The 25,000-nt window shown below is 35.6% G+C and overlaps 2 protein-coding genes across 3 annotated transcripts in view; one reads left to right on the top strand and one right to left on the bottom strand.

The window, feature by feature from the left end:
• The window catches only part of LOC144968644 (organic cation transporter protein-like), a 64,036-nt gene extending 56,046 nt beyond the window's left edge, over positions 1 to 7,990 (top strand). For both annotated transcript variants that reach the window (XM_078907188.1, XM_078907189.1), the window contains exons 8-11: positions 256 to 426; positions 2,788 to 2,896; positions 5,105 to 5,317; positions 7,166 to 7,990. In XM_078907188.1, coding sequence (XP_078763314.1) covers positions 256 to 426; positions 2,788 to 2,896; positions 5,105 to 5,317; positions 7,166 to 7,256 — 584 coding nt within the window. In that variant the 3' untranslated portion in view covers positions 7,257 to 7,990. The remainder of the gene's footprint in view (positions 1 to 255; positions 427 to 2,787; positions 2,897 to 5,104; positions 5,318 to 7,165) is intronic.
• An 11,804-nt stretch (positions 7,991 to 19,794) lies between these two features.
• Positions 19,795 to 25,000, bottom strand: part of LOC144969676 (uncharacterized) — a 10,657-nt gene continuing 5,451 nt past the window's right edge. The window contains exons 3-6 of the mRNA XM_078908826.1: positions 23,909 to 24,012; positions 23,156 to 23,266; positions 21,747 to 21,879; positions 19,795 to 20,097 (exon numbers count right to left, since the gene is read on the bottom strand). Of these exons, the coding sequence (XP_078764952.1) occupies positions 19,875 to 20,097; positions 21,747 to 21,879; positions 23,156 to 23,266; positions 23,909 to 24,012 (571 nt within the window). The 3' untranslated portion in view covers positions 19,795 to 19,874. The remainder of the gene's footprint in view (positions 20,098 to 21,746; positions 21,880 to 23,155; positions 23,267 to 23,908; positions 24,013 to 25,000) is intronic.

Genomic DNA, 25,000 nt, shown 5'->3' with positions numbered 1-25,000 from the left:
TCAAGTCCATGTAAAATTTCAGTTTGAAAAAAATAATAAATTAGAAGACTTTTCTTCAATTTTGAATAAATTTATTGCTAACAAAAAACGTCTACTTTAAAATTAAATTATCGCAGTGAAAATAATATGGTGTACATGTGAGCTGAGAAAATCGGTTCGTTGCATTTTTGTGGAGCCGTCTTTTTGAGGTGCACCACCTCTATATATTATCCTAACACACCGTTACTTTGTTATGTTTTTTTTGTACTCTTCCAGGCAGCAACTATTTGAATTTCTGCGTGGCCGGGGCTGTCGAGATCCCAGCCTATATTTTATGTATCCTGTTCTTGAATAAAGTGGGACGCCGCTGGCCTCTCATTTTGACCATGTATTTGGGAGGAATTGCGTGTATATTTTCAGGGCTTATACCTACGAATGGGGATCCGGGTAAGTTTGTTGACGTCGTTATTGATGGTATGCAGCTATGTGGTCTAGTGTTATGACACTCGCTTTCGGATCGGAAGGTCCTGGGTTCGAGCCTCGCGCTCGGTGCATAGTTGAGTCCTTGGAAAAGGCTCTTTACTCACATTCTCTCACCGTACTCTGGTGTAAAATGAGTACCTGGCCGTTAACAGCGTTGTTTTTGTCCGAAAAATTGTGATATCGCCTAACAGGCGTCATGTCCCGTCCTACATGTTAAATGTTGCTGTTAACCAGGGACCCCTTGTAAAGCGCTTTGAGCACATTTAGTGGATATTGCGCTATATAAAGCTCAATTTTAAAATATATATTAAAGCTCTACTCGCCATATCAATCCTACGACAAAACTGTGTGTAACCTTTAACGTATATTGTCTGATTTAGAGATTTCAGTGAGAACTAATCACACAACTTTTGTCTAAAAACTACAAATAAGGGCAGTGTGACATTAAGTTCATTCATTCTATAGATAGTTCGAAGTTGACGTCACTCAGGTCTTTGTTATTGTTTTGTTTTTTTGCCATCCGCGTTTATGAGTAATTCTCACTAATCTGTATTTACCAGACTATAAACGTTTAAGGTTGCACAGAGTTTTATGTGTTGGTCCGTTATACTTCCGGATGGCAATGTTATGAGTTCCTAAGCCAAGCGCATACTATCTATAGAATTACAAGAGAACAACTTGCCAAAACGATAAGGCATTATTGCACTTACACCCCAGGACTCTGACATGGGCCAGATTGTAGGCTATTCGCTTTGTCCTTGAGCAAGAATCATAGCCCATAATATTATTGCTTAACTTGCGGTCCAGCACTGTGGCTGAGCAATCAGGGTCTTTTCTTTTGTAGACCCCAAAGCTAGTTTTATATCTAGTGATTATTGTGGCGATATTGATATCGATAATGCTGGTTACTGAAGTGTGATTGAAGTGTTTATATTAAAGTTGGTGATATTTTATATATTATTAATCATGTTGTTGATACAGAAAATTGCAATGATGATTAAAATGATTTAGATGCTGATGATGTGGTGATAATGATGATGATGATGATGATGATGATGATGATGATGATGATGATGATGATGATGATGATGATGATGATGATGATGATGATGATGATGATGATGGTAGCTACAATGGTAATAATACTGCCTATAACCGGGTGTTCATTCACATCTGAGTCGGGTGAGGGAATGCGCGTTAAATGAAATACGACGGAAACAACATCAGGACTAGAATTCTTCACTTCCGCTGTCACCCATCCAGCCATGACCACTTTTGTCTAGTTTTTCATATATATTTTCGGGTTGAGAATATTTCTGTCGTGCATAGTTTGAAATTTTGTTTATAATGTTTAGAGACTTTCAATTTCTTGGGATCATCATGATCATGACCATCATCATCATCCTCATCATCATTATCATCATGATCATGATCAGCATCATCATCATCATCATCGTCGTCGTCGTCGTCATCATCATCATCATCATCATTTTATTATTATTATTATTATTATTATTATTATTATTATTATTATTATTATTATTATTATTATTATTATTATTATTGTTATTATTATCCTTATTACTCCTCCTCATCACCATCATCATTATCATCATTATCCTCCTTTGGTTTTTCCCAACAAGACCTCTGTTCGGGTATGTGGTCTAGAGGTATGACACTCGCCTTAGGATCGGAAGATCCTGGATTTGAATCCCGTTTGAACGATGCATAGTTGAAACCTTGAAAAAAAGGCTCTTTACTCACATTCTCTCAATTTAATCGGGTGTAAAACGAGTACCCGGTGGTAAACAGTGTTGCCTTTGAAAAAAATGTAATATTGCCTAACAGGCATTACAGTCTTTCATATTAAGTGTAGCTTTTACCTGAGGACCCCGTGTAAACCATTTTGAGCACGTTTAGTTAATAGTGGGCTTTTTTTTTCTTTCTCAATGTCACCCTTTCTTGGGATGAATTTGTAATTCAGAAAAGTGAGTGGAGCAGGCACTTTATGTTGGTAACATCAAGAGATGAGTGAGTAGGAAAGTGCCAGAAGAAAATAGAGAATAATTTTTTTTTTCGCGGCGGTGTCGGGCTTTGGTGGATAGCTCATACGGTAGAGTCACGCTCTCACCGGCCAGGCGGAGTTGTTGTACCAATAAGGTCGCGGGTTCAAACCCCATCACCGCCGTGAAAAAGAAAATTATTCTCTATTGTCTTCTGGCAATTTCCTACTCACTCATCTCTTTCTTGGGATATAATTCTCAAAAATGGTCAAGTCTACCTATTTATTATTTCATGCATGTTTTAATGTTTGATTTTCCACAGGTATGGAGACTCTAGTTGTTATTTTAGCCATGATTGGTAAATTTGGAATCACAGCATCTTACAGTATTATTTATCTACTGGCTGCTGAGATTTTCCCTACGGTTATACGGTAAGTTGGCAAATTTATCAGTATCTTTTTTTCAACTAAGGGGGGTGTGTGTGTGGGGGGGGGGGGGGGGGGGGGGGGGGGGTTCTGATAGCTCCGTTGCTAGAGCACTCATTTCAAACGAAAGGGGACCGAGATCGAACCCGAGTGCAGTCGCGATTTTTATTCTGACCCCCTGTCCACATGCAGTGATTGAGTAGCTGGGTACGTTTGATCTGGCGGAAAGTACTTTGCGATAGACGATCGTCCTATCCAAAGGGTAGCAAGCAATTGCTATTGTCTGTTTCTTGCTATAGAAGCCGGGATAAACTCCGGCTTCATGGACCTAATGGCTCTGAATGACTATCTTTTTTCAATTAAGGACAGTGTAGCACGGATTAAAAGAACAGCCCAAGGACGATTTTTTGTGTGACCCAAGCTTTCAAAACGGTATTGTGTCGGGATGATGATGACTATGAAAAGTGAATTCTAAATTCTAAGGTAAAATGGTGATGAATATGAACTTTTTATTTTTTGTAATGTAAAACATTTTTGTCCATCATAATAAATTGATTTTAATCTCTAGTTAACGTGAATTTATTTGCAAATTCTAATGGTCTTATTGTTGTAGTGGAAATGCTCTCAAACTGACGGAAAATATTGCCCATTACAACAATGTTAAATCAGGCCTATTATTATCGCGTTCTTCAATCTTCAATCTTCAATGGCTTGTATGAACAAAAGGCCCCACGGGACCATTACTGCAAAAGCTCAATTAAAGTACAGACCAATCAAATCAAGGAAAAGTCACATATTTCTTTGACGAACTAGTGCATTCCAAACTGTTTTGAAAGTTTCCAAGCATTCAACGTCCGTTATGTCTAGTGGCAGGACATTCCAGTCATTTATTGTTCGTGGGAAAAAGCTGTGTTTGTTCGTGTCTGTTCTTGTAAATGGTTGTTTTTATCGTGATGCATAGTATCTGCGTGTAGCGTATGTAGTCTGAAGTGATGATGGTTTTATTTGGGTCGTTGGTGGTTTTGTGTAAAGATAACAATACGGGATACCTTGCGCCGGTTTTTCAATGGTTTCCATTCGAGTGACTGGAGGGAGGACGTGACACAACCCGGGTCTCTGGATTTGCACCTCCTAGTTGCGAATCTTGTAGGTGCTCTTTGTACTTACTTTTTCAATCTTGTCTATCTCCTTCATTGTGTAGGGGTCCCACACGGCACTGGTATATTCTAATATTGGCCTGATAAACGATGTGTACGCCTGGTTACCGGACCTGCTAATTTGTGCATCTAGGTGGCTGTGAATTCAATTTCCAAGACTTGGTTCATCCCGACATAATGACGTTTTGAGATGTAGTGCAGATGTTTCTAGTTGGGTCGCGTTTATATCTATTTTCTTTTAACTCATTGAAATAAAGAGGGAAGTGAGAAGACAGAGGAACAGATCAGCATTAGTTATTTTCCATCAATTCGTGATAAGCGTGTTCATCCTAAGTGTGCACTACTGTAAATACATCCGATACCTTCTGCATTACGAGTAACACACAATTCGCTCACTTGGGAAGACAGGGTGTTTCCTGTTTGGTGGGTTATCTTGTTGATATACGCGGTAAGGCGCTATATAAAAATCAGATATTATATTCTTCTTATTATTATTGGCTATGTTACTTTATGAAATGTCTAGGCGATGATATCAAACGATGCCACGCGGAAGGGCGTATTTTTTTTAATTTCTACGTTATAATTGTTTTTAAATCGTTGTTATTGTTAGTGATATCATCATTATTATCATTATCATTGTTCACAACAACTTTGTACATTCTTCTTCTTCTTCTTCTTCTTCTTCTTCTTCATTATCATCATCATCATCATTATTATTATTATTATTATTATTATTATTATTATTATTATATATTATTATTATTATTATTATATTATTATTATTATATTATATTATTATTATTATTATTATTATATTATTATTATTATTATTATTATTTATTATTATTATCATCATCATTATTATTATTATTATTATTATTATTATTATTTATTATTATTATTATTATTATTATTGTATTTATTGTAATTGTTGTCATAGTTGTTATTACTGGTGTTATTGTCGCAGTTCTTTCACTCCTAACCATTAATCACATCAGTGCTATCGCATCTATTATTATTATCATTTTTATCATTTCAAAATTTCGAATATTGACAGCAACATTGGAATGGGCGTGTCTTCAATGAGTGCCCGGATTGGTGGAATCCTGGCTCCCATCATCCTTGACCTCCAATCCGTATCCAAGCCCCTGCCCCTCATCGTGTTTGGTGTTCTGTCCATTCTGGCTGGGTCATTGGGGTACTTGCTGCCAGAAACGGCTGGTAAACCCCTGCCGCAGTTACCGGAAGATGTGGACACAGGGAAATCATGGTGAGCTTTCTTTATATGTGCAAACCTGTAAAATGGCTGGCAAGTTTTGGATTTCCGACATTATCGCTACAATCTTTTTAATCTCATTATCACTTAATGTAAACATACCATTGGCTAAAAATATAGATCACATGCGTTCTGTGACAAATTTCAAGACAGTTTTTTTTCAACGAATGGTAGCGTTGTCCAATACAATACAGCTGGGTGCTTCAATGGAGTGCAGCAAACGATATTTAGTCAGTCTTAAAACGCCTTTGCATTGACCCCTGAATAATATTCCAGATGATGCAGACAAGAAAAATGGTATGGCATCCTTTTAAGTATCCAGTATCATCACCACCTGCAAGAATAACAATGATTCTCTGTCCAGAACCCATGGTCCTTTTTCTGCTTGAATAATCAGACGTCCAATTTTTTTCGGATGTATATTTACGCTTACCCATACATCTTTGGATGGCATCCATATCAAAGTTATCTATGATCCTTTTCCTGCCATGTCGTTCTACACAGGTGATCTCTCTGTCGTATTTCGGTAACGGTCTTCTCATGGTTGATTATGAAATTCCAAATCCATTGCCGTCCTCTTTAATGACTTATCGATAGTAACAAGAAGACTTCTTTTCGCAGCTTTACGAGAGTGGAACCGGGAGAGATTCCGTACCGTATCGTGTTGTTTAAGAGCCTAATAGAGCAGTAAAGTTAGGTGCCCCAAACGTAAACAATAACAAGTTGCTAGTGATTTCCGTTAGGGACCGGAATAATTTACGCACAATATAGGTCTCCCAATTTTGTATTTTGAGTTGTAGGCAATACACTTTCAGTATTGAAAATATGTTTACATAAAATCTAACAGTTGCAGAAATAATAATATAAGGCTAAATTATTATGAAAATCAGGCTCCGAATAATTCTCGTTTTGTTCACACCAGCGCAATAATTTGCTCTGGTCTAAAAATAGATAGACTGTAACTTTTGATAAATTTTAGAAAATTTTACCTTTTGTTCCATAAAATATCCATATCTAGACATTATTTGATGCATGATCGAGTATTTATGAATATGTGTTTCTTTTGCCACCTAACAGCCAAATTTTAAAGGTTATTTTTTTCTATTATTTACATTGGAACGTGAGCTGTCAAGACAGGAACATGTGGTTTGCCACGTGCTTCTCAACCTTTGTTTACGTTTGGGGCACCTAACTTTACTGCTCAATATGTTTTTAAAACCTTTAACAGCCATGTGAAACGTTCATGCATAAACAAAAATTTTTCAAAGGTATATTAACAGTGTTTGTTATTTGATAATATTGAGTATACAATCACTATTTCAAATGATTTAAAGCAAGAGATTTCATATGCTTTGGTAATTGCGACATGATGTAGAATATATGCCATAAATAATAGATTCAAAATTTAACACAAACTACATAAGTCATAAGTGGTATTAAATTGTTATTATTTGAAAAAGAAGTATGACGTGAACTCATGATCACTACGTCAGCACAAGATTGTTTGGAATACGATGAATTTATTCATACTTAGTGGTGCGTAACTTGTTTTAATTTTTTACAGTGTAAAATCTCTTATTTTTTGTCAGCTGTTTTAAAGCAGTTTTTATAGGTCTTAAAGAAGAAAACTCTTTTTATATGGCATCAATACGGTCCAAAATCTAGATTCCATTAAGACAAATTGAGTCAGAGGTTGACACAAATTTTTACAACTTTTGATAGAGGGACAGCTGATAAAAAAAAAACCCAGAAAAACACGCGCCATTAATTAAAAATCTGACTTTAGTGAGATGTTACGATACATTTTAAATCTAATTCTGTCATTTTTTTCCTCGTCTTCAGCACGGAATTGTTGCTGTGCTGCAGGTCTAAAAAATCAGACGAGTATGACACCAAAGAGATGAAAGAAATGGAGGATACAATTCGTGTTTGATGTCTGTTGATTTTATGATGGATATGACATTGTAATGGTATTCAAGAATGTCTGCGATTGGGATGTCTGTTTACTGATATTTTACAACAGTTGTGACTGAGATGTCTGTTTGCTACAATTTTGCAATTATTGTGAATGAGATGCCTCTTTGCTACTATTTCACAGTTGCAGTGACTGAAATGTCTGTTTACTAATATCTTACAATAGTTTTGACTAAGACTGTTCACTACTATTTATTTTATAATTGTTGTAAATGAGATTTCTGTTTACTGCTATTTCACAATAGTTGTGAACGAGACTTCTATTTCAAATAGTTGTTTCTATTTTAAATAGCTGTGAATGAAATTTCTGTTTAATGCCATATTTGAAATCCTAGTTGTGACTGAGATGTCTTTTTACTTCTATTTACAATATTTATTGTGAATGGGATGTCTCTTTACTGCTGTTAATATTGGTTTTGAATGAAAACATGATTATTCTTGTTGAATTCGAATGTTTGTGAATGAATTGCCGGGTTGCTATCATTATCGTAAGTTTTTGTTGGATGGTGTGAATGCTTTCTATGACTTTTAATCGGGTCACATTATGTAATTTTTATATCAAAACGTAACCCAGTTTAATTATATGATATTGTATACCTCCTTGAAATAGATTTATCGAAGTCAAGAAAATATTATTCCATATATATTTTATTTACTGCTGCTTTTATATAAAATTTTGACTACTGTAACATCTTTTTGCATCTATTGTCTATATATATATATATATATATATATATATATATATAATATATATATATAAATATATATATATAAATATATATATGTATGTATATATATGTGTATATATTATATATATATATATATATATATATATATATATATATATATATTATAATATTTAAAATATTTACCACAATGTTTGAGACAGTCTACATTAATGTTTCAGGCTTAATTTGCCATCGTCAGGACTGAGTTGTTTTGTTGACTGTTGAACAGTCAACAAAACAACTCAGTCCTGACGATGGCAAATTAAGCCTGAAACATTAATGTAGACTGTCTCAAACATTGTGGTAAATATTTTAAATAATAATAATTCGCTCCATTACTGCATGTCGAGCACTTTTCGTACCATATTTGTATCAAACACGATTCAATATATATATATTATATATATTAGTCTTTAGACACTAAATGCAAATAGATCTTTCCTTCTATATTATGCGTGTTTGTATTTGTGTATATAGGAAATAAGTGAATTTCACATTGAATACCGAGTCTACCATATTCCAGTGCAAATTACATTTTTCGGCTTTTTATAAAAGTGCCTTCACTATCCAAGTCCTTTTTATTTTGGCTTGCACCAAAAGGGCATTATTTTAACATTTATCACAAAAGACGTTGATGTTGAGTAATTTAGAAACGTTTTTTGTCATGTTCACGTCGTTGCTCAAAATCGCAATATAATGTGTTAGAATTAGACAATGTTATACATTGTATTAGTTAAAAGTCTGATTATTTAATGGATGAAGCTTTCGGTGCCTTTGTAACTGGTAATTTAATTTGTTGACCGTTATTGAATGGTTACAAAGTTCTTAAAATGTTATTGTATGTGTCACTGATTACTTAATTGGTTTACGGTCTTTGAATATTTATGGGATTAAACTGTAGGTTTTTTGAAAATGAAATGAAGTTTTTGTAAAAATATTGAACAAAAATGGATACAATAGTTTTAAAAAATGCTTACCTTGACGTTTCAGTCAAACCCCTTCTCCAGTCTACAACAAATTGTTTTGTTATTGGTGAGAATGGTTTTTGAGGCCGAAACGTTGTGTGTTTTTTTTTTTAAGCTGTTCTAATTGTTTTTGTTCAAGTCTTCTTTACAATTCACAGATTGGATCGGTTCGACATTTACTTTGAAATTTATGTGTTTTGCCAATAAGGGCATGGATGTGATGTGATGTGATACGAAATCCAATTTATGAGAATAGATGGAAGTATATCTAAAATAGCCCTCATTGCAAATTGTTAACAGCTTAACATGAGCAAATATAATTATGCATATTGTATACATTAACTGATATTGTATAATCTAATACACCGGGTGATTAATGAGTTCAAATGCAGTGTGCAAATTTTAGGTTTCATTTGTATCTCAACAGGACCACAAAATGCAGATGTATGTAAATGCTTTGTCACGATAAACCTGACGCTTAAGAGGACATTTTATTCATCCATTTAAGGAAAATCTTCTAATTTTAGACTTGAATTGAAATGTTATACATACTTGACCTCGGGGGATAAGGTGTCTTTAAGGGCGCCCATCGATAGTCCTTTCTAACCTTATATCCGATTGATATAATATGTCGCGTGACATTTTAATAATAACAATGATAACAATAATAATAATTAATAATAATAATAATAATAATAATAATATAATAATAATAATAATAATAGTAATAATAATAATATAATAATAATAATAATATAATAATAATAATAATAATAATAATAATAATAATAATAATAATAAATAATAATAATAATAATAATAATAATTATAATAATAATAATAATAATAATAATAGTAAGAATAATAAACATATTAATGATAAAAATAATAATAATGATAATAATAATAACAATAAATTGCGCTTATATAGTGCATATTCCCGTTGTAGGGCTCTATGCGCTTTACAATTAAATCTCGAGTATAAAAAAAAAAACATGAAGTCACATTGTATTCTAAAACTGGCGAGTTATTTTTCGTTACAATCCTAATTATCGTATCTATTTGACTTCACGCGTTACCGTACGTTTGCAACAAGTTTCAAACTATATCATATCAGGATAAAAAAAGGTATCAAAACAGTGCAAAGTAATGAAGGTTTTTACATAGATATCTACTATCATATTTGTTAAAATCATGATTTATCCCCAAAATACTTGGTATTCCCAGTTGTTTTATCAAATACGTTCAGAAATAATATCAGATTTTTAATAAAAAGTAATGCCGTATCCTGGAAAAAAAATGTATTTAAAAAGTTGGCCAGAAAAGTCATCCTTCAAATATCGATCGATTTAAATGATCCAAAAACTCTCAAACCTAGGACTTCGCGACAAGACGAGACACAAAACCACCAATTTCATAATTTTATTTGATGAATGTAGCAATGACTATGAAAAATGTTTTTTTCTCTTTTTGAGGAAAATTTTTGTCTAAAATCAAAGCCCTATCTCCACTGAGTAAAAATGTTTTTGAATTTTGAAAATCCATTCATAAGAATGTGAAAAGTAAGATTACACTGCAATATGGCCACATTTTGTTGAAAATAAATAAACATTTTAAGTATTATGCCTACATTGATGGTAACAGTATGTGTTGTAGGTCGTTTCACGTGTGAATGAAATGGTGTTTTACAATATATATTCATCTGTGAATTTATATGAATATGCAAATGAATTTGTGCTACACTTCATCTATAACCCATCGTCACTAAACGGTATTTTGTCGAGGTGAACCAAATGCCAGAATCAGCTTGAAATAATACTGGTTTGAGGCATTGGGTTACAATTAACCAGTTAACTGCCGTACTCTGGATAAACACACACACACACACACACACACACACACACACACATATATATATATATATTATATATATATATATATATATATATATATATATATATATATATTAAAATTTGGCCAGACAACTCATCCTTCAAATTTCGATCGACTTAAATGACCCTCATCTTGGCAAAAACTCCCGCAAGGTCTCAGGTTTGAGAGTTTATGCGAAGATAAGGGTCATCTTAGTCTATCTATATTTGAAGGACGAGTTTTCTGGCCAAATTTTAAAATACGTGTCTTTCCAGAATACCGCAGGGTTAACTGGTTAATGTATATATTCTTCTTCTTCTTCTTCTTCGTCTTGTGGAAACCTCCAATATTGTCGAGGATCACTCCACAGTTTGTAGTGTCTTACATTTTAAACTTGCTAAAACTCTGCACATAATACTAATTTTTAAAAAAACACATAGATTAAAAAGTCACGTTGTGAACTCTCGCAATCGCGTGAAGGCATGTTGGCAACCGTTTTCAGCCACTTCAGCTGGGAGGCGATTCCATAGTCGGGCAGTGGAAGGGAAAAACGAATACATGTGAGCGTCTGTTTTTGATGTTGGGATGGTTACTCTTGCTGTGTCCCCCCTCGTATTTCTTGTGCCGATATCTTTGATGTCGTTTGGAAGTTTAAGGCACGAATTTTTGTAGTAGATCTTGTGGAACAATTTAAGTTTATCTATCTTTCTTCTCTTTTCCAGAGGTTCAAGGCCAATCCGTTGTGATATTTCAGACGCACTTGAAAAAGGATCGAATGTGTTTGTGATGCGTCTTGCTGTTTTTCTTTGGATGTTTTATAAGGTGTCGATGTTTTTCTTTGTATATGGGTCCCAAATTGAGCTGCCGTACTCCAAAATTGGTCTAACAATAGTTTTAAAAGCAAGGGTTTGAGTTGTGATTGGGCATCTTTTTAAATTGCGGGTGATGTAAGCGCTTGTTTGATTTGCCTTTGAAGCCAGTGACATATGTGGTCATTCCATTTGAGGTTTTTAGCAAACTCAATGCCAAGGTATTTTGCTGTCTTTACATGTTCCAGGTTTTGACCATGAAGTTGGTATTCAAATGTAATAGGTGCTTTCTTATTTGTGATGGTTAGAACATTGCACTTTGATACGTTAAATTCCATTTGATTTATTGTTTCCCATTCTTGTAATTTAGCTAGATCGTCATTTAGTGTTTTGCAGTCGTCTGTTGTTCTGATCTGATTATATAATGCTGTGTCGTCAGCAAAGAGGCGCACTTTTGACCTTATACCTCGTGGAAGATCATTTATGTAGACTAAAAATAGGACGGGCCCAAGGACTGAGCCCTGAGGTACGCCCGATGTCACCATCCCGATAGTGGAAGTCTCGCCGTCGACAAGAAACCCTTGTTGAGTGCGATTGTCCAGAAAAGTTGCAATCCATTGTAAGGTTTTGTTCCTGATACCAATGTCATACAATTTCTGGATTAACCGATGGTGAGGAACTTTGTCGAAGGCCTTGGCAAAGTCCAGTAGTACTAGATCAATTTGACTACCTTTATCAATAGCAGCTGACAAATCATGTGTTAATGATAGAAGTTGAGTTTGACATGAGTGGTGCTTCCTAAATCCGTGCTGTTCATCACAAAAAATACTGTTAGTTTCGAGATATTCAGTTTATATTGTTATCATCTGTCATACAGAACTCAACACTATAATTGTAAATGTTGCTGCTTGATTCTCGATTAATAGCATAAGTCAAATCGAATTGAAGCTTCAATTTAATAAACGAATATAGTTAGAAGTTATGAATTTACTAAAGAAGAATCTTTAGTATTTCACTCATCGTGTTTTATGGTGTTGATAAGGGGGGAAACCCGAAACGTCCAGAACATCTATCTTCATATCATCTGTTTTCGTTTATAAAATTGAAGCTTACATTCAATTTCAATATTGTTTTTTACTGATATAAAATGAAATATTCATTCAAGCATATGAAATACAACTATCGAGAGAAAAATATATGTGTTAATCGGGACCATTCGATTCAAAATAACTACACTGTACAGTATTATAATATGAGGTATGTGACTCACCGTATCAAAGCGGTATTGTGTCGGGATGAACTATCGTGTAGGTAATTGAATTTATTGACACAAACATGAAACGGGGTTAATTTCTACTAATTATGGTGGGCACGGTACTGAGTTCGAGCCCCGCTTAACTCTCTCCTTACCGTTCCTTTTCCGGATTTTCCCCAAAATGCCAGATGTACCCTGCACAGAAATTCAAGACAGTTTCAAGACACTCAGGGTATTGTTCTATGAGGCAAACAAGACAAGTATTTTCCTCTTTAAGCCACTTACTAAATAAATGACCCAAAAAATGCATTTTTCTCTGAATGATAAAAAGTGACTTAGCCGATTTTTAAAGTCACATTTTCAATACGTATTTTCCTATATTCCAGATTTCACGTTTTAAAAACTTTTTACATTTCTATAAAGCTCAAAGTTAATATATTATCTATGGAAATGTTTTATGTTTCGTTATTTATCGTAAAAAATATATAATTTATAGATTCTTTGGTGTTTTAAAATTACATTGATAAACGCCTTAAAAATTGTGTAAACGAAACATTGCCAGGCAAAGCAGAAAGAAAAATAGAAGAAATCATATCTTAATATGAAAATAAGTGAATGAACAATAGATAATAAAGTAAAATATAAAATAAAAAGATAAAATATGAAATTCTCTTTATTTATCCCCAAGAGAAAATTGTCTTTAGGGTGTCTTCCGAGGGTAGACGTTAGGCGCAATGCTGCACTGCAAAGTGAGCGAGAGGGAGGTGATTTGCTCAAGGCAGCACATCGCATCGAGTAGTCAACTCGGTACCTTTCAGATACGAAACAAAGACCTTACCACTGAGCCACGCACCCCTTTATGACATAATATAATATAGATGGAGAGAAATTGACGTCCCCCAGTTCTTTGTCATTGTTTTTAGATCGCCATTTTAATGATTAGTTCTGACTAAATTCTATAATCAGGATATTAGCGATTTAGGTGACACAGACATAGCTTTGTGTTATATCCGTTACCAAAATTAAATTATATAGCGCAATATCCACTAAAAGTACTCAGAGCCCTTTACAAGGGGTCCCTGGCCAACAGCAACACTTATCATTTAGGGCGGGTATTAGGCGCTTTTACATTTTTTTTTCGGGCAGAGACGACGCTCTTAACGGCCGGGTACTCATTTTACACCTGAGTACGGTGAGAGAAAGTGAGTAAAGAGCCTTTTCCAAGGACTCAAATATGCGCCTACTGAGGGTCGAACCCAGGACCTTCCGATCCGAAAGCGAGTGTCATACCACAAGACCGCATAGCTGCCCAAAACACATTGTATCAATATGACATCTGCTTTCTCTATTGAGTCCCTAAGATTTTTGGGATAATCTTATTTTTAAAATTTTTATTTGACCTCCCGCTTTGTCTGGTTCTCTTTCATGTAAAGATTTTAAGAATTGTGGTGTTATATCGCCTAACAGGCGTCATGTCCCGTCCTAAATGTTAAGTGTTGCTGTTGGCCAGGGACCCTTGTAAGGCGCTTTGAGCACGTTTAGTGGATATTGCGCTATATAAAAAAGCTCAATTTGTGTATTTTGCACCAGTGTCTGCTCTTCAACTTTCCATTTTTACAGAATTCCATTGTCATTTGTATTATAGTATGTGACACATTGCAACCAAACCGACGTGTTTTGGGTGGGGTACCCGACCGCCCATAGTCATAGTGGGCAGGGAGGTACTTGTTATGTCTTGTAATCCCCTGTATCTGTTTTCCATTTGCTTTCTGTCTTTGTCTTGGAATGAGATTACTTAGTTTTGTTCCGACCCTGGCGCCCATGGCCGGAGTCCTTGGCTGGGAGGGAAACTGTTGAATGTATAGTTATAGTTTTGGGAGATGGAATTTTGTCATTGTAGATCATCTCTCTGTTATGTACTTTTATTTTAACATATGATTTGTAAACATTTGAGTATTCCTTTTAGTGAAATCTTATGCTGGTGTCTGGGTGAGAGTTTTAGGTAATCTCAAACTAAGTACACTGATAGTGTTCTCTTGGAATCTACATCTGTTCCCCATTTGAACCATTTCCTATGTCTTACTTTTTTTCCTTTTAACTGTACGTCTAGAATGTTTTTACTATCCCATTTTCTTCCTTTTTACTGGCGCTGATATGACATAAATGCGTTGGAAGCGCAGTAAAACTCTTTAAAACAAACAAAATCAAAAACAAACCGACAAAATACTTAACATTGAACTTTCCGTGCTCAAAACCCTTCATCTAATAACAAAAACGGTTATACTAATCATAACGTTCAATTTATGGCGTCAGGGTCACAATTACAACATAATACCGTTTTTTTAGACAATTGAAGGCTGGTTTTCCAAAATAAATTAAGTTGAATTTTCTACTTTTTGAGATTTTCCATCCATGAGCTAAATCGAAATGTAAACTTTATTTTAAGATTCAATTGGCGCAAGAATTTTCAAATGTTGATTTGAATTTGAAGTTTAATCCTGAAAAAAAAATGATAGACGGATGAGAAAATTAAGGGGAAATGATACTCAATATCTCAAAATAGGGAAACATGGAGTTGCGGAGTTTTGGAAAACCATTCTTCAATTGATCACATCTATTGCCCCGGTCTCTTGTTTCAAATTGTTTGACAAACTTTTTTTTATTTCACAGATTATACACTAAACGTTTTAATCGGCGTGTGTATATTAGCAGGTCTGATTACCGAACGCAACAATAGGCGTGATTTAACATTGTTGTAGTGGACAATATGTTGTGTTTGTTTGAGTGTATTTCCATTACAACAATGAGGCCATTACAATTGGGGTTTATCAGATCGTGTCAATAAGCACACGTCGACTTACATGTAGAATAATCTTTTTTTTTCATCTCTACTGCCATTTTATTGACTCATAATTTATTGGTTTTGATAATCAAATAAAACTTTTGATTTTGATTGTTCTTTAAGTTGGTTTTATTTTGTGTCAGTTTTTACCGTGTTTTGATTTATTTTCTTAAGGTTAAATTCGACGGGAACATATTATGCAGGTCGAATTTATGGGCCTGTCTTAACATTGCTGTAATGGACAATGTTTTGGGTTGGTTTGAGAGTATTTCCATTTCAACAATGAGCCCATAACAATTTGGGTTATAAGACCTACTAACAAGTACACGTCGGTCAAAAATATTTCCAGTAAATTTTTGAACGTCTCCCTCTAGAATTATATCTTATAAGGAGATATTCTGCGAGCGTCTTTTTGCGTGCAAAACTTATATCATATTATATTCCTTTTTAAGTCAAGATAGTTGTGGTGCTAAAGCTGTTTCAGTGCCATAAATTGGTTTGTTTCACTCTCAAAATGGCCGCGCGCTTACGTCACGACATTCCATTAGACACACCAAAAGACAACGTTCAATAAAATAAAGATAATTTTCAAATTGCTTTAGATGGAGTCCCCAGTCAACAGCAATACTTAACATGTCAGACGAGACATGGCGGCTATACGATGATATTACAAATCCGTTTCGATAGAGACAACGCTGTTAACGGCAAGGTACTCCTTTTACGCCCGAGTACGTCGAGAGAATGTTAGTAAAAATTAGTGCGGGGCGGTCCTTGGCAAGCTTAAGGACCACGGTCTTACGGTCCTTGGGAAATGAAGACCGCAAGGACCGGTCCTCCGTTCATTCTTGAACCGTTAAAGACCGCTGCACGATGAAAACCGTGGCCTACAGGAGTAAAACACACGGAGTAGTCACACTCATTTCAAATTGTAACCTAATTAGAGAAGAGGGGTGATGCCTTCTTTATTTGCTCACCGTACTTCATTGTTACTTCGATAATTTAATAAAATTTGAAATTTATCCCCATTAACGGAGATAATGGCATCGCCCAAGGCGTTGATCGAGTTGTTCGTGGCGTTGATACACACACGCAACTCCTCCCCCCCCCCCCCCCCCCCCCCCCCACACACACACACATTAGAGGGCAGCGAGCATTGAAGAGTAAGAGAGAGACGTGAAGTTATAATAAGAGGGGGTGGATGAGATGATAAGAGGGGTCGATGGTGACTTTTCGCCAGATCTAACAAACTCAGCTACCCATTCATTGCTGAGTAGACAGGGATTCAGAAAAAATCGACTGCACCCGGGATCGATCTCTGGCCCTTTGCGTATAAAGAGAGTGCTCTATCAACTGAGCTATCGGGGTCCCCAAATATTCTATTGGACTTTTTTAAAATTCAGACGTTATAACTGGGTTTTTTGGAAGGAAGAAACTAATGAAACTCATATTATTTGATTAGTAAAAACACCAAACGAAATTTTAATGTTATTGTATTATTTTAAATGACAACACTGCGATAAAAAGGAGTGGTGACAAGAGATGGACAAAAGAAAACAAAAAATCGGATTTGCTACTTGCTAGGTTCGACACACACACACACACACACACACACACACACACACACACAAACACACACATCTTTTGTAGTCACATACATTTCAAACAATAACCCATTAGAGAAGAGGGGTCATGCCTTCACCATAGATCATTGTCATTGCGATCATTATGGTGTAGTAAATTTTGAAATTTACCCCGTATAATGGAATCGTCCAAGGCGTGCGCCTCCTGTTCCCCCCATCTCACACACGAAAGGGCGGTTTGGGAAGTGGAGGTTGGTGGTCGTCTGCCTGTATGGTCGTCTGTGTCGTTTAGTGTATGGCAAAGGGGGGTGGGTGCGATTAATTAAGTGGGATGGGTGGTGATTGGTGGAAGATAGGCAACCGAAGCAACGAATCGCTGGGGAAGTAGTAGGCTATGGCGCGAGACCGTAGGACCGTGGTCCTTGCAAGGACCGCCCCGCACTAGTTGAAAGGTGATAAGAAGTGAGGACCGCCGCCGATCTTCCCCTCTGGGACCGATCTTCGGTTCACAGCTAAAAGACCGTCGGACCGCGGTCCGGACCGGTCTTCAGCGCGGCACTAGTAAAAATATGTTTCCAAGGACTTAACTTTGCGCTTCTCAGATCGGGGCTCGAACTCTGGGCCTGCAGGTCCAAAGGCAGGTGTCATACTGCTAGACCACAAAGCCCCACATAGGTAATTGTTGATATTCAATATTTGCGCGGGGTATAGGTAATATCAGGGACGAGTACAGATCAAACACGCAATCTGTTTTTGAAAAGTACACTCATTATCCTCAATGGCAGTATTTGATTTGATGAAATTTGTCCTCATGGTCTATTCCAAGGAACAACTAGAATGACTCCAAACGTTGGCAGCACCATTATATGAGTTAGGGCAAGGTGACACAGCGTTGTCGGTAATCGAACTCGGTATCTTTCGGGTACGAAGTAAAGACTATACCGCTGAGCCATGCTGCTCCCTTAACTTGGGCCAAGACTGACTATTTATCATTCAGTTTGTAGTATCTAAATCACAACGACACAATACCGTTTTGAGAAGAAATGAAATTATATTGGATTCTTACTTACTTACTTACTTATCCGAACCAGCGACCACCTGAGCTCTAGCCCTTCGGTCTTGTGCCAAGACGTAGAAGTTAGATGTCTTTTGTAGTTGTTCCAGGTGACTATAATGTGTGTTACTGATGCTTGGATTTGGTGGGAGGAATGTGCATCTCAGGTCTTCAAGAGGTTGACATTCAAGCAAGTGGTGTGTTACTGTTTTCTATATTGGATTCAACATGCTTCATCGAGAAGAAGGCATATATAAACTACTCAAGTCTCAAATCTTGCAATTACAAGAATTGAAGTGAGTAGGAAAGTGCCAGAAGACAATAGGGAATACAAATTTCGCGGCAGCGATGGGGGCTCGAACCCGGGACCTAACTGGTACGACAACTCCGAGCGTGGCTCTACTAAATAGAGGCGGAGGCAGATCTTGAAAGCTGTGTATGAAACAATGTCACAAAGCTGAAAGAAAAACAAAACAAGCGAACAAACAAAAATCCTCCAAAATCATCCTGCCTCAACTGGGGATCGAACCTCAGACCTCTTGATAAGTTAAATGTTTTTTTATTATAATGTAGAAGAAGGTTCATAGCGGAACGCGTACCTTTGTGAGTCATATATGAATTCAATTGTCCCAACTATCGGGTAATCACCTTGATGTAATGGTGGCACGCCTCATCAATAAACATGAGGTCTGGAGTTTTCTTTCCTTCATTTTTTTTTTTGGTTTCTTTTCTTTAAAAAAAATTGATATCCTTTTTCTTGTATTTTTTTCTCTGCTTTGCATGGCATTCATTGTTTCATACACAGCTTTTCAGATTTTTGTGAATGTCACCACTAGGTCAATTAATCCTTTAACATTATTAATTTATTTGTGAATCTTAAGCCACAATTCCAACTCACCTTGATACAGTTTTGAGACCATGCCACATATCAATTCCATTAACAGAGCCCGCACATATCCTGGCTTCTATTCTTGGAATTTGGTTTTTAGAATTTAATAACATGGAAAAATCTTGGCATTTGGTTTTTAAAAAATTGATAAGATGGAAAACTCTTGGAATTTGGTTTTGAATAAATGTAATCCATAGAAAAACTCTGGCAACTTGGCTTTTAAAATATAATAGCACGAAAAACTCTTGAATTTTGGTTTTGAAAAATTAATAGCATAAAATCCCAAAAATCCCTTGGAATTTGAAATTTAAAAAAAAAGGAGTTTTAGAAAAAAAAAGACATTATAAGTAATCTAAGTTAGCGGCCCCAGATAAGGTTTCGTTATATCTGTTGTTATCATATACTAGAACTAATAATCCCTTTTGACTTAAGTATATATATATATATATATATATATATATATATATATATATATATATATATATATATCATGCTTCATTTCTTTGAAAATCTAATCTCCTCTTTAAAAAGTATTTTAAAACTCTTGAATTATAAAAATTTTCAATGAGCAAGAACGCTGCAGTTAGTTGTCGCCTTTCTCTGAAGTAGATGGAGCGGAAGGTTGGACAATTCTAGATGACATGATGAACCCAGAAATGGTTGACAATGGACTTGGACCGTGGTGCGCTGTTGATGATGTTGTGTTTGAAGAAGATGACGTTGGTGATGGCGTAGCTGTTGTTGACGAAGTTGAAGAAGATGGTGAAACTCTAGTGTGTGGTGTTGTTGAAGTGATAAGCTGCAATCTGTAGAAGAGAAAAATTGAATACATTTTGGATACGTTTTTAAATTTCTGATATTATGTGTATTCCCCTACCATAATATATTATGTCCTCATAAATTACACGCCACTTCAGACGTATAACATATTTGTTGTGGTTGTCGTTTTGAGATTTTGAGAAAAAAGAAAGCCAGAAAAACAAAATACAACACTTGAAACAAAACCATGTTTGTGTTTTTGTTTAATTTTTATATTACACCTGCTGTCCGTTTTGCTTTTTTTTTTTTTAATCAGCCTACTCAACGTAGTGTTCAAGGTTTAACGTTTTGTTATGGAAAAAAAATATTGCCACATTGATAAGACACAATAATAACATAGGAAACAATGAATAACTTCATTGCGTTTTTTTTGTTTGTATTTTTTAAAATGGACATGTCTGAGGGCCTAATTAACGCAGCCCTCCCCCCTCCTTCCCCCGTCCCTGGATTTCACGCACAGAGTGCCTTTATTAGTACATATTATACGGCATTTCAAATCATTGTTCTCATTCTATGTAAATATTATTTTAGTTAATGTAAAAACAAGATTGGTAATATTGAGCTCATCAATAATTTTGAATCTTTAAAAAAAAAAAACAGCTGAATTTAAGAAAAGGAAACTTGCTTTTTTATATGCGTAGGATGAATAATTGTTTAGTTAACTATGTAGTTAATAATAATAACAGAACTTTATTATCTAAAGAAATGGAAAATCATTTTGGTTCACATCAAGATGGCCAATAAAAGAACAAGTAATAATAAGAATTAATAGGGACAATTGAATACCGGATCTACACGGATTTACCATGCTTATGCACCAGCAGACCATATTGAACAATATATCCATTCCATACAGTACCAGTTCCCTGTTAGGCGTCCTGTTTGCACTAACAATCTTACAATCTCTGCCATCGCCTATAGCCAGGTATTCATTTAAACCTAACTCGATTGAGGTACTAATGTGTGTAAAGTCCTAACCCAAAGAGACACCATCGGGACCAGAATTTTTCCCCATAACTGTCACCCATTCAGCCACTGTCGACGCTTAACATTGCTTGACCTTTGTGACAAGACAAGTTACCGGTAACGCTGAGACACCGAGGTACACACGAAATGGACTTGATTTACTTGAAATAAATACAATAATATTGTAATAGTAATCAGGACCGGCGATAGAAGAATGATAATACGAGAGGCGCTGTAGAGAAAATTTAATGTTCCCCGTGTCGCATTTTATAGAATTTGAGTAATTGATATGGTGTAATGGAAATGACAACTTTCTACGTTTTGCAGTTTAATTCATGAAAAAGTCATCAACATTGGTTGAGTTATGCCGTTTGAAGTATACAATATGTAGAAAAGTGGTTTTGAGAAAAACGGTTTCAAAGTTTAGTAATTGACAATTCACCATTTAAATTGTCCTCGTAAACAAAATAAAATGTAAAAACTATAAAGCATTTCAAATGTCATTCTAAATTGTGAATTGGACAATTTCATCGTAAATTCCCAAAACATTTGATCAACCATATTTCTAAAGCATTCCCAGCGACATAATGTAGTCCTAGAGTGTCTCATATAGAATGAAAACTACAGAGTGATATAAGAAATAGTGAAAAAACACATGTTTTAACTTTACCTCTTTTTAATAAAATACACGATGGGCAATACCCCTGCTATAACAACTACCACAATGATGACGATTACGACAATCCAAGCAGGGGAGATAACTGACGTTGACGATTGAGACGATGAAGAACTCGGTGATGTCCCTTTGAAACGTAAACAAACCATCAAACAAATAAAGAAACAAAATAATATATAAACAAATAACAAAAATGAATAGCTTTAGTAACCGGTTAATGTTTGGGTATTCGTAAGGTAAGTTGTTCAAACTTCATTTTTTGTTTTCATCCCCATTCATTTGTAACAATACTGAATGGAGTCAAGCAAGCTTGGTCTTGGAAGGAAAATAACTCAATGTGTCAATTGAAGGCTGGTTTTCCAAAACTCGTTAAATCAATTTTTCTATGCTTTCAGATTTTCTATCCGTGAGATAAATGAAATGTGAAGTTTATTTTAAGTATCAAATGGCACAAGAATTTCCTTAGATTTGTAAGAATTTGAAGTTTAAATATGATAAAATGCTAGACCGAATGAGACATCTTAGGGGAAATAATCCTCAATATCTCAAAATGGGGAAAAAAACGGAGTTAGGGAGTTATGGGAAACCACTCTACAATTGAAACGGGAAAAAAAATATTGACGAAGGCTGGTGAACGCGCCTTTCAGCATTCTGGTCCAAGGTTGTGGAATTTACTACCACTAGAGATACGTTATTCGTCTTCACTAGAGGAATTCAAGCGTCGATTGAAGACAGTCTTATTCCGACAGGCTTTCTTTTGATTATGTGTATAATTAGCGTTGTTCGTGTACTGTGTTAGGGCTTCATGATTAAGTTAATCTATGTTATGCGCCCAGAGCCCTCCTGATGAAGGGATGTTTGGCGCACTATAAATCTATACCATTATTATTATTATTATTATTATTATGACTAAAATCTTTAACACATTAGTCTTTGGATAACTGTTTACACATTACCCTGCTGGACTCAGGTGTGAATGGAGCTGGCTACAGGGCGGCCAGGCGTCTATTCCCAACATCAAGTGACCGATCATTATGCCAAAGACCTTAATTTAAGAAAGTTTTGAAAGTCTCTCGTACATCAATCAGTAAAAAAATAGTTTTATAATTTTTAGATTTGCCAGTAATTCTGTGCTCGTTGGAAAAAATGTATCTAATAAATAGAGGTACCTAAATGAGTCAATAAAATGGAGATAAAGATAAAGGGAGTAAATCTGACTCATGAATGAGCAACACAAAACAAACGACGTTTCGGCCTTTGGCCTTTATCAAGTAAACTTATGAATGAGTCAGATTTACTCCCTTTATCTTTATCTCCAAAATTTTATCATGGCCTCTACGGTACAAGTTTAACCCTCAAACATATTTGCTTTAAGACTAGATATAAAACATTGATTCACTCACCACGTTTGTGCTGACAGTTATCCCCATAGTAACCGGGCAGGCAACTACAATGAGGCACAGCACCGGTTTGGGTACAAACACCTCCATTCTGACACATCCCATAACATATTGCTGTCAATTGGATAAACAAGATGCTGTGTCAGTAACAAGAAAACCCAGTTATTAGAACGAAAGCAGATAGTCTTCAGGTAAGAGCAAATGTTTCTGGTCCTAACTTTTCTCACTCAAAGGAGTGGGCCACACCTAATGTCATGACTCCCAGATGTCTTTCTACTATGTAATGTTTATCCATTTAAAACAAGTAAGTGTCATGGTACTAATTTCTTGTAAAAAATTTAAAATAACAAAGAAAGGATAAAGAAAAGGAAAGAAAACGAAACAAAAAAAAAAAACAAAAAACAACAACAAAACCCGACCATGATGCTGTTGCAAACTGTGAATAAGTCTTATATAGAGAGATTATAAACATCTAACGTTTTAGTCCATTAAGTGGAGAAGAAATAGAAGGGAATAATATTATCTAATTGTGTATAGAGTGCAGCGCCGAGAATTGAGATAGGGCGAGGTGACTTGCTCATGGCCACACAACACAACGGTGGGTGATCAAACTCGGTACCCTTCGGGTACAAAGCAAAGACCGAACCGCCGAGCCACGCTGCCCCCAGTGGCCAGATGTTAAGAGTATTTTACTTAAACCCATAGCATCAACAAGATGACAATAGTACAGCCCATCTCGAATAAAACGATTCTTACGAATGCTGCAAGAACCTGCCGATTGCTGCCATCCGGGACAACATTCTTCCACCTCCCTGTACCGAATGGCGTATCGCTCGCTGGGACCATAGCAGGTCTGGACCCTGGGGAGAAAGACATTTTGGACATAGACTAAAAGTAACGAAATTGACGTCATTCAGCTCTTTGATAGTGTTTTTAGAAAGCGATAAGTTCTCACCAAATTGTATCAAATCAGACTACATAGATGTTCAAGATTACACATAGTTTTGTGTGCTGGTACGTTATATCCGGCTGTTGGATGTTTGTGAGTATTTTGTCTAAACGAATAGCATCAATACGGTATTTCAAATTTGCCAAGTAACCCATGTCAGACAAAAACTAAACTTTCACATTATTAGGTCATTTTAACTTTACAATCCTTAATTGGTATTTGGTTCATCCCACCGGGCATAATACCGTTTTGAGACGCTGGGTCAAAAAAAAAAAAAAACATGTATGTTGGTCGTCAATAAAGATCATCCATCCTCGCTTTTTTACGTCGCGTAATCCTAAGAATTTGCCTAGAGATAGTATGCACTTGGCTAAGAAGTTCATATCATTGCCATCCGGAAGTGTAACTGGTCAACACACGAAACTGTGTGTAACCGTTTATAGTCTGGTTAATACAGTTTAATGAGAATTACTAATAAACGCGGATGGCAAAAAACAATAACAACGGCCTGAGTGACGTCAACTTCGAACTATCTATACACTGCTACAAAAATTGCTACAAAAATTAATAGTTATGACACCTTTATGCAAATGATTCATTATTCATTCCGAAGCACTGGTTACATACACACTTCTAATGATTTAGAAACCAAAAGAGTAGAGGGTTTTGGGTAACGACTTGTCTTACCCATTAAAGCATTTGATTTACCTTGGCATTTATAATGACTATTTAAGACGATAGGTCACATATTATCATAAAGCATATTGGGTTCCTCATTAGGACGGGAGATGAATGAAGAGTTTATTGTGGATATCTTTAAACATAATATCATTTAAAAACTTCGTTGCAAAACGTTGTTAAGGAGCTTTTTTATAGGTATTTTAATCATTACAGGGTGA

Source organism: Berghia stephanieae, chromosome 3 (genome assembly GCF_034508935.2).
Source record: "Berghia stephanieae isolate SIO BIC M18660-M18661 chromosome 3, UCSD_Bste_1.3, whole genome shotgun sequence".
NCBI classification, from domain to species: domain Eukaryota; kingdom Metazoa; phylum Mollusca; class Gastropoda; order Nudibranchia; family Aeolidiidae; genus Berghia; species Berghia stephanieae.
The sequence above is the reverse complement of the archived record's forward strand: the minus strand, read 5'-3'. Positions and strand labels throughout refer to the sequence as shown.